The sequence below is a fragment of the Bos javanicus genome, chromosome 3, assembly GCF_032452875.1.
Source record: "Bos javanicus breed banteng chromosome 3, ARS-OSU_banteng_1.0, whole genome shotgun sequence".
Taxonomy (NCBI): Eukaryota; Metazoa; Chordata; class Mammalia; order Artiodactyla; family Bovidae; genus Bos; species Bos javanicus.
This window is the reverse complement of record NC_083870.1, coordinates 89,832,740-89,845,156: the sequence shown is the minus strand read 5'-3', so window position 1 is coordinate 89,845,156 and position 12,417 is coordinate 89,832,740. Positions and strand designations below refer to the sequence as shown.

The following is a 12,417-nucleotide window of genomic DNA, read 5'->3' as shown; positions in this document are numbered from 1 at the left end:
GAGACGCCGCCCCGTGCGCAGCCCGAGTCGGGCTGGGACGCGCGCCGGGCGCCGAGGGCCCGAGGGACAGTGGGGCCGGGCTCACCCATGAAGAGGCAGAAGAGGTCCAGGCAGATGAGCAGCACCCGCTTGCTGCCTCCCTTCCTCGGGTTGTTGTTGAGCGCCGGGCTGCCGCCGTTCTTGCTCTCTGCGACGATCGCCTTGTCGTACTTGTAGTTTTGCATGGCGCTGGTCAAGACGCCAGGCGACAGCAACCACACACCCAGACGCCCGGGTCGCCTCCCGGCCGAGGCTGCTCGGGGCGCGGCGGGAGAATGCGGCCCCGCTGCCCGCTTCCAAAGGCAGGCGGTGGTGCTTTCTGCTCCCCCTGGGGCTCCTCTGCTTTTCCTGTCTCAACCCTGAATCGTTCGAAAGTCCAGGGTGAAAAGAGCCAACTTCTCGAGGGGAAAGTTCTGCAGCGCTGCGCTGCTTGCAACGCGAGCTGGCGTGTCTGTGCGCAAACCAGCGAGTGGGCAGCCCGGGCGCTCGGCCACCTTCCTCCGCGCCTGGTTGCTTAATGAATGGGAGCTGCGCGGAGCGGAGCTGAGCGGAGCCCAGCCACCACCGAGCGCTGCCGCGACTCCAACTTTCCTCCTCCTCCTCCTCTTTCTGCTGCTGCTGCTGCCGCCGCGGCTGCCGCTGTGATCACCAGGGTTTGTTTTCAGCACTTTTATTGCACGAGGTCCTTTTAAAAAAGAGAGAGGGAAAGAGAGGGACCTCCTTACTTGGCTCAGAAGGGATTCTGAAAGCACAGCCCCTTCCTTAAGCAGCCTAAGACGTAGGATAATTAAGGCCACATTTTCCCCCACCCCCTTCCAAAAAAAAAAAAAAAAAAAATCCTAAAAGGAAAAGTTACTCTCAAACCAGAGAATCCGGGAGCCCCTAGCGTTCAGAAACACTGAACTGTCACAAAAGGAGGGGGGAAAACAAGTATAAAAAGAAACATTTTCTTGCTGGCCTTGGGTCAGGCTTAAGTTTAGGCTGTACAGCTCAAAAGCGTTTCTTCTCCGTGACACGTTTGGGGCTTTCAAGTCTTTATTTTGATTTGAATCGTATTATCCCAAAAATATTCAAAGGAAAAAAAATCGTTTTTTATTGTTTTTAAGATCTTAACACCCAGCACCAGATACTGGGGTAAAATCTGAGCTGGGGTGTGTGTGTGTGTGTGTGTGCTCAGTCGTGTCTGACGCTTTGTGACTGTATGGACCCATGGACTGGAGCCCGCCAGGCGCCTCGGTCCATGGAATTTTCCAGGCAAGAATACTGGAGTGGGTAGCCAGTTTCCTCCTGAAAGGGATCTTCCTGACCCAGGCATCAAACCCTCGTCTCCTGCATCTTCTGCATTGCAGGCAGGGAAGCCCAGGATTCCGAGGATAGGAACAGGAAAAGAACTGCAGGACTCTGGAACTGGACCTGTGGTTTGAAATCCTGGCCTGGCCACAGCTCTGTACTCCGATTTCCCGATATGTCAACTGGAGTTAATGTATTTCTCCAAAACAGAGGAATTGTGAAGACTTAAATAGCTAACCTACCTCAGGGCCTAGAACAGTGCCAGGTATAGGTGTTAACTGTGATTTTTACTCCTGTTTCCAGGGTGAAGGAATTCCAAGCCCTCCACTAGATCAACTGGCCCCCAACCTACCTGTACCACTATGCGGGGGTGGGGGGTAGTTTGGGGGTGATCTAATGCTTTGCCTTAGAGATTGTTATATGCTTTTAAATTATTTTTAATTTTACTTTTAAATTTATTTAATTTTTAATTTTATTTTAAAATGTATTTAATTCTTAATTTTTCTTCCAGGTAGAGTACAAACATTTCCAAGGCAAGGGCCTTTCCTTTTAACTTCTGTAGTGCCTATAGGAAAACTGGGCACACAGTACCGTAAATAGATATTCCTTCCAGATGTCTTTTTTTTGTACATCCAGAAATAGAAATATTGTAGCTTTTTTATACATTATATTGATCATGTTCTTTTTTATACTGACTTGTTATGGGGTTCAGTAACCTTATATCCAGCCACCACAAGCCACTTGCCTTGTCTCCAATAGTCATTTCCCACTCCACACTCCGTCCTCCTTCTGCTTCTGCCTGTAATACACATCTATCCCTTCTCTAACTACCAAAATGCTTCTCTTGTTTTAGAGTCTGAAATGTCACCTTTTCTCTGAGCCCTTCCTTGACCCCTGGATAGAATTAACTTCCCCTTCAACACTTTACTCTTGTAGCATTTATCACAATCTGATTTGGTGCTATAGTTAGTAAAGACTAGTGCCCTCTGTAGATCATCAGCTCTGAAGCATCTCCCAGGTATCTTGCACAGAGTTTGGTGCCTACAGAACTAAGCTCAAGTCTAGATGGCATAGCAATCAGTGGGCAAAGAGAGGCAAAATCGCTGTCTTCTGAAAGAGAGAGTAATTGAATCTCCAAGACAGTTTTGGAGCTGCGGTATCTAGATACAGATTAGACCCAGCATTCTCCATTCAAATAGCAGCAAGGAAAAGTCAGGGAGATTAGGAGAACCGATCCCTTAGACACCTTTACAGTGAGAAATACTTCTTCCTGACATGTTAAAATAGCAGAAACAATACAAGGCCGATTACAACAATTACAAGCCCAGTTCACCATCACTGACATTCTCAAAGGAACTCTGGGATTCTGGTATCTACCCTTGCCCACCCCACGCTCCTTGTTCAGACGATCGTCCTTGAAGTTCGAAGTCACCAAACTACGTCTTTGGAAACCCAGATGAAAAGTAAAAACAAGCCCCTGAGACTTCAGCAGCCCTCTCTGATTTTTCCCTCCTCTGAGCATCAAAAGTCCTCTGAGGATCGTAAGTGCCACTGACAGCCACTTATATCCCACTGTAGAATCCTCTGTTCTGTTATTTGAATTTTAAGTTACCTCCCTTTACATCTCCTGTCTGTTTTTCCCTCTGTATGGAATGACTTTTATTAATTTAAGAATACACATTTTGAAAAGCTAGACTTTTACTGTAGTTAAATGGTATAACTCAACAATCGATGTTGGGGTCCTTAAAGTTACTGGGTAAGATTGATGGTAAACTTCAGCTTTACACTGAATACCAGGAACCTTTTTGGCTTTAAGGTTCCCTGGATTAAATTCAGCTACTTATTAAGAAGGATAAAAATCTGTTATTCCAGGAGTGGAAAAAAGGGGAAAATAAATGAATGTTTAAATAAGAGCTTTATATTTCCATTTACAAGGCTCTGTGGGCTACTTTTTCCATAACAAAAAGATCATAGTGCTAATTGATGCATGTTGTTGGGTGCAAACAACTATTACATTTGGATTACTCTTCAAAGGAGCAGAACACTACAGATACTCATTAAAATGGACTTGAACAAGCCATAAGCATAGTGTCAGTATCATTCTTTAGATAATAGGATATAAAACAGCCTCCCCAGATGCATACATTTGAAGGCCTCTTTGCTTTAAATCCTAAAATTGGAGAAACCAACTAGCAAGTAAAATGCAACAGAACTGACTTGATAGTTTAGAGTGGTGTCATTTCAAAGTAATTACATAATTTAAATTCCTGGTAAACATAGCCTACCGGAATGCACACCTGAAAATGACATTCAGTTCACTAAACTAGTTTGTATAAAGACTATAACATCAGCGGGGATAAATGCCTTCTTAAGATTAACTTATTATGTGTGGCAACAACAGCACATCATTCTTAAATAACTAATACCTCCCAAGAGATTTAAATGGCCTTCATTTCTAAGATCTCTCGTTACCTCATAACTTTATTTCTCTCTCTTTTTAACCCCTAACTTTTAATAATTAATCATTTCTTTATTTTTTGAAAAGGCATGAATTGGCTCTGGAAATATTTAAAGGAAAGGTAACTGGGTTTCTTTACATAAAATTGAGTAGTCAAAAGGTCAGAGCCCAAATTTCCCAAGTCGTTGAAATTCACTTAAGGAGACCTAAGTTTTGGCTAACAAGTACCCATTTATCCAGGTTCTTTTAAAGTGTTACATTCCATCTCTGGTTTTTACTAAACAAAACTTGTTGGCTTGCTGCTCCTAAGTGTTGGATTCAATAGCACAAGAGCTCCCACTGAACTAAGCAGAGGCCTCCAGAGCAACACTCTGGAGGAAAGGCAGGAAGGAGCAGAGGATTTAAGGTCTGAATATCTTGGGAGTGCTGTTTGACTTGAGAAACACTCAACAACCTCTCTGAACTTTAATTTCCTCAACTTTTCAATGGAACTGACATTTCTCTCTGGTTCCAGGGACTAAAACATTAGTAATGAAATAAGATTTGAAAACACCTAGTTCACCACACCAAATGGGCTTTCCAGGTGGCACAGTGGTGAAAGAATCCGCCTGCCAATGCAGGAGCCTCAAGAGACCCAGGTTCAGACCCTGGATTGGAAAGATTCCCTGGAGTAGGAAATGGCAACCCACTCCAGTATTCTTATCTGGAAAATTCCATGGATAGAGGATCTTGGCAGGCTACAGTCCATGGGGTCACAGAGTGGGACATGACTGAGCATGTGCATGCACACATACATACAACAGATAGTTGACAAATGTTAATTAAATGTTACTATCTTAAATGAGCACTTTATTTCTACAATATACCTATTTTAAATTCAGATTTTAAAAGTTATCCAGTATAGACTGAGGGTTAAAGTCTTTGTGATTCATGTATCAGATTGCCCAGGATGCAAATAAAGATGTGGCAGAGATATTCCAATCCACTCCAGCATTTTTGCCTGGAGAATTCCACAGACAGAGGAGCCTGGTGGGCTACAGTCCATAGTGTCAAAAAGAGTTGGACAAACTGAGTGACTAACACCCATCCAGTACTAACTCTGAATGTATCATTTAATTTTATTTATTTTTTCCCTAGATGAAATAACACTTTCAGCATCTCTATATCTATATGTTTTTAAATGTGCAGTTTCTTGAGAATTCTGAAGGTATTAAATCAAGCATGTTTATTTCTTTTACATAATTTAGTTACACATGGTTTTCTTCAGGATTGTTTGTGAAACTCAAGAAAAGCTATTTGCTTAAACTAATGATCTTGTACAAGTGGAGTACTTTCATTTTAAAAGCCCTTTCACATCTATTATTTTATTCTTACAGCTCACCAGAGTAGGTGGGGTTGATATCATTAGACCATTTTATAGATGAGAAAACTGAGGCAAGCCCATTTAACTGGCTAGGAATGGTTTTCCCCGAAGGTAAAATGGAAATGATTCTAACATTAGCTCATGCTGTGTAAAATAGAGCCCTTTACAGTTTATAAAGGTATTTACATTCACTGATCTCATTTCAGGTAGGTAAGGCAGAGATCATTATCTTCATTTTAGAAGTGAAGGCACTGAATTTTTGAAAGATAAGAGATTTACTTAAAGTTGGAGTTAAGGGGATTCCTGAAGCACTAGAATTCCTAAAAGTGAAAGTGAAGTCGCTTAGTCATGTCCGACTCTTTTGCGACCCCATGGACTGTAGCACCCCAGGCGCCTCAGTTCATGGGGTGCTTCCAGGCAAGAATACTGGAATGAGTTGTCATTTCCTTCTGTGGGGGATCTTCCCGACCCTGGGATCAAACTCAGGTCTCCTGAATTGCAGGCAGACTCTTTACTGGCTGAGCCACCAGGGAATCTCTAGAATTCCTGAAGCACTCTTTAATTTCTAAATTAAGATTCTTTCCTTTACACCCTCAAAGATACCAGAAATTTCTGCTTCTCATCTATGGTTTCAGAGTATGTTAAAGGGAGTGCAAAATTAGTCTCACATCTTTATTAAAAAGAACTAGAAAAAGTTTCACACTGTTTTGTCTTTTCTTATAGATTTGGAAAGGAATGACAATGTTGCACTTTGTGTCACTGAAAAGGAAGATTTGGGTCCGTTGTTTGTCAAGCAGTTATTTGTTACCAAAAGGAAGTTTGAGAACACAAATCGCTAGTATTACTGTAAAGCAGCCTCAATTCATTTCAATATTTTTACCTTTCTACAAGCAATAATCTTTTCTTTAGCTAAAACTACACAGTTAAGAACTAACTGCATAATAATTTAAACAGTCAATGCTGTTCATTAATTTTTTTTAAAAAAAAAATCCAGAATGGACAAAGGAACTTGCCAATTTAAGATGTGGCAGTTTGTCTCTAGACCAAGTAAACCTGGAGCACGGCTGCAAACTCAAAAGGAGACCGATGCTGCCCCCTTGTGTCACTTTAGAAAAATGCTAGGATTCCCAAAGTAAAAATTGTAGCTGGTGGAATAATTGTAAGGATAATTCAGAATTTTTATATTGTACATTAAATGATAATAGTCAAGAATTTTTGATATTTTCCTGATCCAGCATTTGTTATTCATGGAACAAGGATTTATTGAGCATCTTGGAAGGAAAGTTATAACCAACCTAGACAGCATATTAAAAAGCAGAGACATTTCTTTGCCAACAAAGGTCCCATCTAGTCAAGGCTATGGTTTTTCCAGTGGTCATGTATGGATGTGACAGTTGGACTATAAAGAAAGCTGAGCACTGAAGAATTGATGCTTTTGAACTGTGGTGTTGGAGAAGACTCTTGAGAGTCCCTTGGATTGCAAGGAGATCCAACCAGTCCATCCTAAAGGAGATCAGTCCTGGGTGTTCATTGGAAGGACTGATGTTGAAGCTGAAACTCCAATATGTTAGCCACCTGATGCGAAGAGCTGACTCATTTGAAAAGACCCTGATGCTGGGAAAGATTGAGGGCAGGAGGAGAAGGGGACGACAGAGGATGAGATGGTTGGATGGCATCACCGACTCGATGGACATGGGTTTGGGTGGACTCCCGGAGTTGGTGATGGACAGGGAGGCCTGGCGTGCTGCGGTTCATGGGGTCCCAAAGAGTTGGACATGACTGAGCAACTGAACTGAACTGATATGTACCAAACATTCTTTTAGGAACTAGGGATATGGCAATGAACAAAGCAGACAAAAATTCCTGTCCTTGTTGAGCCTTTTGGCCTCTAGTTATTTTATATGTATGAACTCATTAAAAACTCTATGAGGAAAGTGTTCCCATTTTACAAATGAGGTTACTGGGGCCCAGAGAATTTAAGAAACTGGTCTGAGATTACAAGGTGGTAGACCCTGGATTTGAACTTGGGCCATCTGATACATGAGTCATTGAGACTTTTATCATCAATCTGAATAAATTTGTCCTCTGTCTAGGTATACAAGGGAGAAATTAGAGCTTTTCCCTAGTGGCACTTCAGCTGTGTGTGTCTGGAAAAAGAATAGAATATGTGAAGGTGTTGTGTGTGTGCATGTGTATATACATATGGGTTTCCCAGGTGTTCCTAGTGGTAAAGAACCTGTCTAACAATCAGGAGACATAAGGAATGTGGGTTTGATCCCTGGGTCGGGAAGATCCCCTGGAGAAGGCTATGGCAACCCACTCCATTATTCTTGCCTGGAAAATCTCATGGACAGAAGAGCCTGACGACCTATAGTCTGTGAGGTCAAAAGAGTCAGACATGACTGAAGCAACTTAACACACACATATACATACATACACATCTATGTGCATTATTTACTGAATTCATATGGTATACATATTCCATATATGTATTCACTGTATACATATATGTGCATTTATTCACTGTATATATATGGGCATTTATTAATTTAATCACATTTTCATGAGCACCTATTCTATACTAGAATTCATGCTAGATGCTAGAGATAATCAAATGAAAGTTTATGGTCTCTTTCTTCAAATGACTCATTCTTAGTAGGAAAAAAAAAAACAAATACTTGCAGTGTTATCCTAACACTTATCACATTTTATTGTAAAGATGTAATTGCTTTCTTCAAAAATCTATACTCTTTAGACAAAAGCCAAATCTTTGTGCTTAGCATGGTACATAATAAGTCATCAAAAAGTAGCCATTGAATGAAAGGCTAGTAGAGAGATATAAGTTCCACATAGGGCTATCAGGGAAAGTTTCACAAAGCAGATAAGGAAGGGCTATGAAAAAAACCTGGGAAAAATATGTAACTTGAGTACACAGAAACAAAAGAGAAAAAAACATTTGCAAAAATTAACCCCAGAGGGATAATTGACATAAACATGAATGATAAAATACTGTTTTTAGAACAGAACAAAGAAGAATCTATTCATGACCTTGGGTAGGCAAAGATTTCTTATATGGGAATAAAAAGTAATAATGACAAAAGAAGAGATGTAATTGGAATTCATTAAAATTAAGAACTTACATTGATAAAATACACCTGAGGTCACCAAACCATGGGCTAAAATTCAGCCCACTACATGTCTTTGTACAGTCTGTGAGCTCAGAAAGGTTTTTACATTTTTGCATGGTTGAAAAAACTTTAAAGAACAATAATGTTTCATGATATGTGGAATGTATATGAAATACAAATTTTTGGTATCTGTAAATAAAGTTTTATTGGAACAACCATGCTTATTCATTTCATGTATGACTTTCTAGAGCTGCTTTGTGCTACAAAGGTGAAGTTGGGTAGTTGCAATAGAGACCACATGGCCTACAAAGTCTAAAATATTTACTATCTGGCCCTTTACAGAAAAAGTTTGCTGACAGCTAAAAAATATAAGTAAGAAATTAAAAAGGCAATTAGGACAGATTAGGAAAATACACATATCCACAAACAGGACATATTCAGAATGTATAAATAACCATAAATCAATCAAAAATATAGGCATCACTTAAAACTTTTAAAGGGTCAGGAAAGAAGGGGAAAGTCTTAAACAGGCACTTCACAAAAGAGGATATATGAATGACCAATAAGTATAGGACACGGTGCTCAACATAATTAGGCATTCAGTTCAGTTCAGTTCAGTCGCTCAGTCGTATCCAACTCTTTACGACCCCATGAATCACAGCACGCCAGGCCTCCGTGTCCATCACCATCTACTGGAGTTCACTCAAACTCATGTCCATCGAGTCAATGATGCCATCCAGCCATCTCATCCTCTGTTGTCCCCTTCTCCTCTTGCCCCCAATCCCTCCCAGCATCAGAGTCTTTTCCAATGAGTCAACTCTTAGCATGAAGTGGCCAAAGTACTGGAGTTTCAGCTGTAGCATCATTCCTTCCAAAGAACACCCAGGGCTGATCTCCTTCAGAATGGACTGGTTGGATCTCCTTGCAGTCCAAGGGACTCTCAAGAGTCTTCTCCAACACCACAGTTCAAAAGTATCAATTCTTCAGCGCTCAGCTTTCTTCACATTCCAACTCTCGCATCCATACATGACTACTGGAAAAACCATAGCCTTGACTAGACGGACCTTTGTTGGCAAAGTAATGTCTCTGCTTTCCAATATACTATCTAGGTTGGTCATAACTTTCCTTCCAAGAAGTGAGCGTCTTTTAATTTCATGGCTGCAGTCACCATCTAGGGAAATGCAAATCAACCACTATATATCTATCAGAATGGCTACAATTAAAAATCCTGACAATACTGAGTGTTGGTAGATGTGGACCAAGTGAAAATTGGTACAGCTGCTTTGAAAACTCTTTGGCAATATCTACTACAAATGAATATATATATATATATGTATATCTATATGTATATGTATATACATATATGTATATACATTGTTCATAGTGATGCTTCCTAAGGCCCACTTGACTTCACATTCCAGGATGTCTGGCTCTAGGTGAGTGATCATACCATTGTGATTATCTTGGTCGTGAAGATCTTTTTTGTACAGTTCTTCTGTGTATTCTTGACAACTCTTCTTAATATCTTCTGCTTCTGTTAGGACCCTACCATTTCTGTCCTTTATCGAGCCCATCTTTGCATGAAATGTTCCCTTGGTGTCTCTAATTTTCTTGAAGCATTGATCGCTGAGGAAGGCTTTCTTATGTTTCCTTGCTGTTCTTTGGAACTCTGCATTCAAATGGGTATATCTTTCCTTTTCTCCTTTTCTGTCTCTGCTTTTGAATATGCTGTCTAGGTTGGACATAACTTTCCTTCCAAGGAGTAAGCGTCTTTTCATTTCATGGCTGCAGTCACCATCTGCAGTGATTTTGGAGTCCACAAAAATAAAGTCTGACACTGTTTCCACTATTTCCCCATTTATTTCCCATGAAGTGATGGGACTGGATGCCATGATCTTCGTTTTCTGAATGTTGAGCTTTAAGCCAACTTTTTCACTCTCCTCTTTCACTTTCATCAAGAGGCTTTTTAGTTCCTCTTCACTTTCTGCCATAAGAATGGTGTCATCTGCATATCTGAGGTTATTGATATTTCTCCCAGCATTCTTGATTCCGGCTTGTGTTTCTTCCAGTCCAGCGTTTCTCATGATGTATTCTGCATATAAGTTAAATAAGCAGGGTGACAATATACAGCCTTGATGTACTCCTTTTCCTATTTGGAACCAGTCTGTTGTTCCATGTCCAGTTCTAACTGTTGCTTCCTGACCTACATACAGATTTCTTAAGAGGCAGGTCAGGTGGTCTGGTATTCCCATCTCTTTCAGAATTTTCCACAATTTATTGTGATCCACACAGTCAAAGGCTTTGGCATAGTCAATAAAGCAGAAATAGATGTTTCTCTGGGACTCTCTTGCTTTTTCCATGATCCAGCGGATGTTGGCAATTTGATCTCTGGTTCCTCTGCTTTTCTAAAACCAGCTTGAACATCAGGAAGTTCACTGTTCACATGTTGCTGAAGCCTGGCTTGGAGAATTTTGAGCATTACTTTACTAGCGTGTGAGATGAGTGCAATTGTGTGGTAGTTTGAGCATTCTTTGGTATTTCCTTTCTTTGGGATCGGAATGAAAACCGACCTTTTCCAGTCCTGTGGCCACTGCTGAGTTTTCCAAATTTGCTGGTATATTGAGTGCAGCACTTTCACAGCATCATCTTTCAGGATTTGAAACAGCTCCACTGGAATTCCATCACCTCCACTAGCTTTGTTCGTACTGATGCTTTCTAAGGCCCATTTGAGTTCACATTCCAGGATGTCTGGCTCTAGGTCAGTGATCACACCATCATGATTAACTTGGTCATGAAGATCTTTTTTGTACAGTTCTTCTGTGTATTCTTGCCACCTCTTCTTGATATCTTCTGCTTCTGTTAGGTCCATACCACTTCTGTCCTTTATCGAGCCCATCTTTGCATGAAATGTTCCCTTGGTATCTTTAATTTTCTTGAAGAGATCTCTAGTCTTTCCCATTCTGTTGTTTTCCTCTATTTCTTTGTATTGATCGCTGAGGAAGGCTTTCTCTCTTCTTGCTATTCTTTGGAACTCTGTATTCAGATGTTTATATCTTTCCTTTTCTCCTTTGCTTTTCGCTTCTCTTCTTTTCACAGCTATTTGTAAGGCCTCCCCAGACAACCATTTTGCTTTAATGCATTTCTTTTCCATGGGGATGGTCTTGATCCCTGTCTCCCGTACAATGTCACAAACCTCAGTCCATAGTTCATCAGGCACTCTATCTATCAGATCTGGGCCCTTAAATCTATTTCTCACTTCCACTGTATAATCATAAGGAATTTGATTTAGGTCATACCTGAATGGTCTAGTGGTTTTCCCTACTTTCTTCAATTTCAGTCTGAATTTGGCAATAAGGAGTTCATGATCTGAGCCACAGTCAGTTCCTGGTCTTGTTTTTGTTGACTGTATAGAGCTTCTCCATCTTTGGCTGCAAAGAATATAATCAATCTGATTTCCGTGTTGACCATCTGGTGATGTCCATGTGTAGAGTCTTCTCTTGTGTTGTTGGAAGAGGGTATTTGCTATGACCAGTGCATTTTCTTGGCAAAACTCTATTAGTCTTTGCCCTGCTTCATTCCGTATTCCAGTGAATAATAAAACAAGCAAGTGAATGAATGAATGACTACCTGGGATGGCACTCATGAACACTTCAGGAAGAGTTAATGATAATTTTAAATATTGTCAAGTCAGAGTCCTCACTGGAGGAGGCCTGCTCTATTGATATTTATTAGATACAAGACACGGCTATGTGGTTTCATCTCTTAGCAGCAGTGTCCCAGACTAGCCCAACTCTCCTTTTTTCACAAACTACAGTTCCTTAGGAACTACAGTCTGCTTTACTGTTTAAGATGAATTCTAAGTTTGCTATTGGCATTCTGTCTCCCCAGCCTAGACTGTTTCCTCCCCTCAGACATTGTTTTTTTTCTGATTTTTTGTCCCCTCTTCAACAATGCTAACTGGCCTTTCTCTCCCATCTTAAATTGTTGGGCAGTGTAGTGGGTTTTCCCTTAGGAGAGAATATCTTGGGTTGATCCAATCAGGATAGAAGTAAAATTTTGATTAAGACAAAATTCAGGTGGACAAATAAAGAAATTTTAGTCCCATTCTTCAGACTATACAGTAGTATCTTTCATATGTA

The 12,417-nt window shown here is 40.6% G+C and overlaps 1 protein-coding gene across 2 annotated transcripts in view; it reads right to left on the bottom strand.

Moving 5' to 3' along the window:
* The window catches only part of PLPP3 (phospholipid phosphatase 3), an 89,401-nt gene extending 88,566 nt beyond the window's left edge, over positions 1-835 (bottom strand). Inside the window, exon 1 of one of the 2 annotated variants that reach the window (XM_061411813.1) lies at positions 86-835. In XM_061411813.1, coding sequence (XP_061267797.1) covers positions 86-224 — 139 coding nt within the window. In that variant the 5' untranslated portion in view covers positions 225-835. The remainder of the gene's footprint in view (positions 1-85) is intronic. The other variant, XM_061411812.1, reaches the window with a different exon arrangement.
* Between the last annotated feature and the right edge of the window lie 11,582 nt (positions 836-12,417).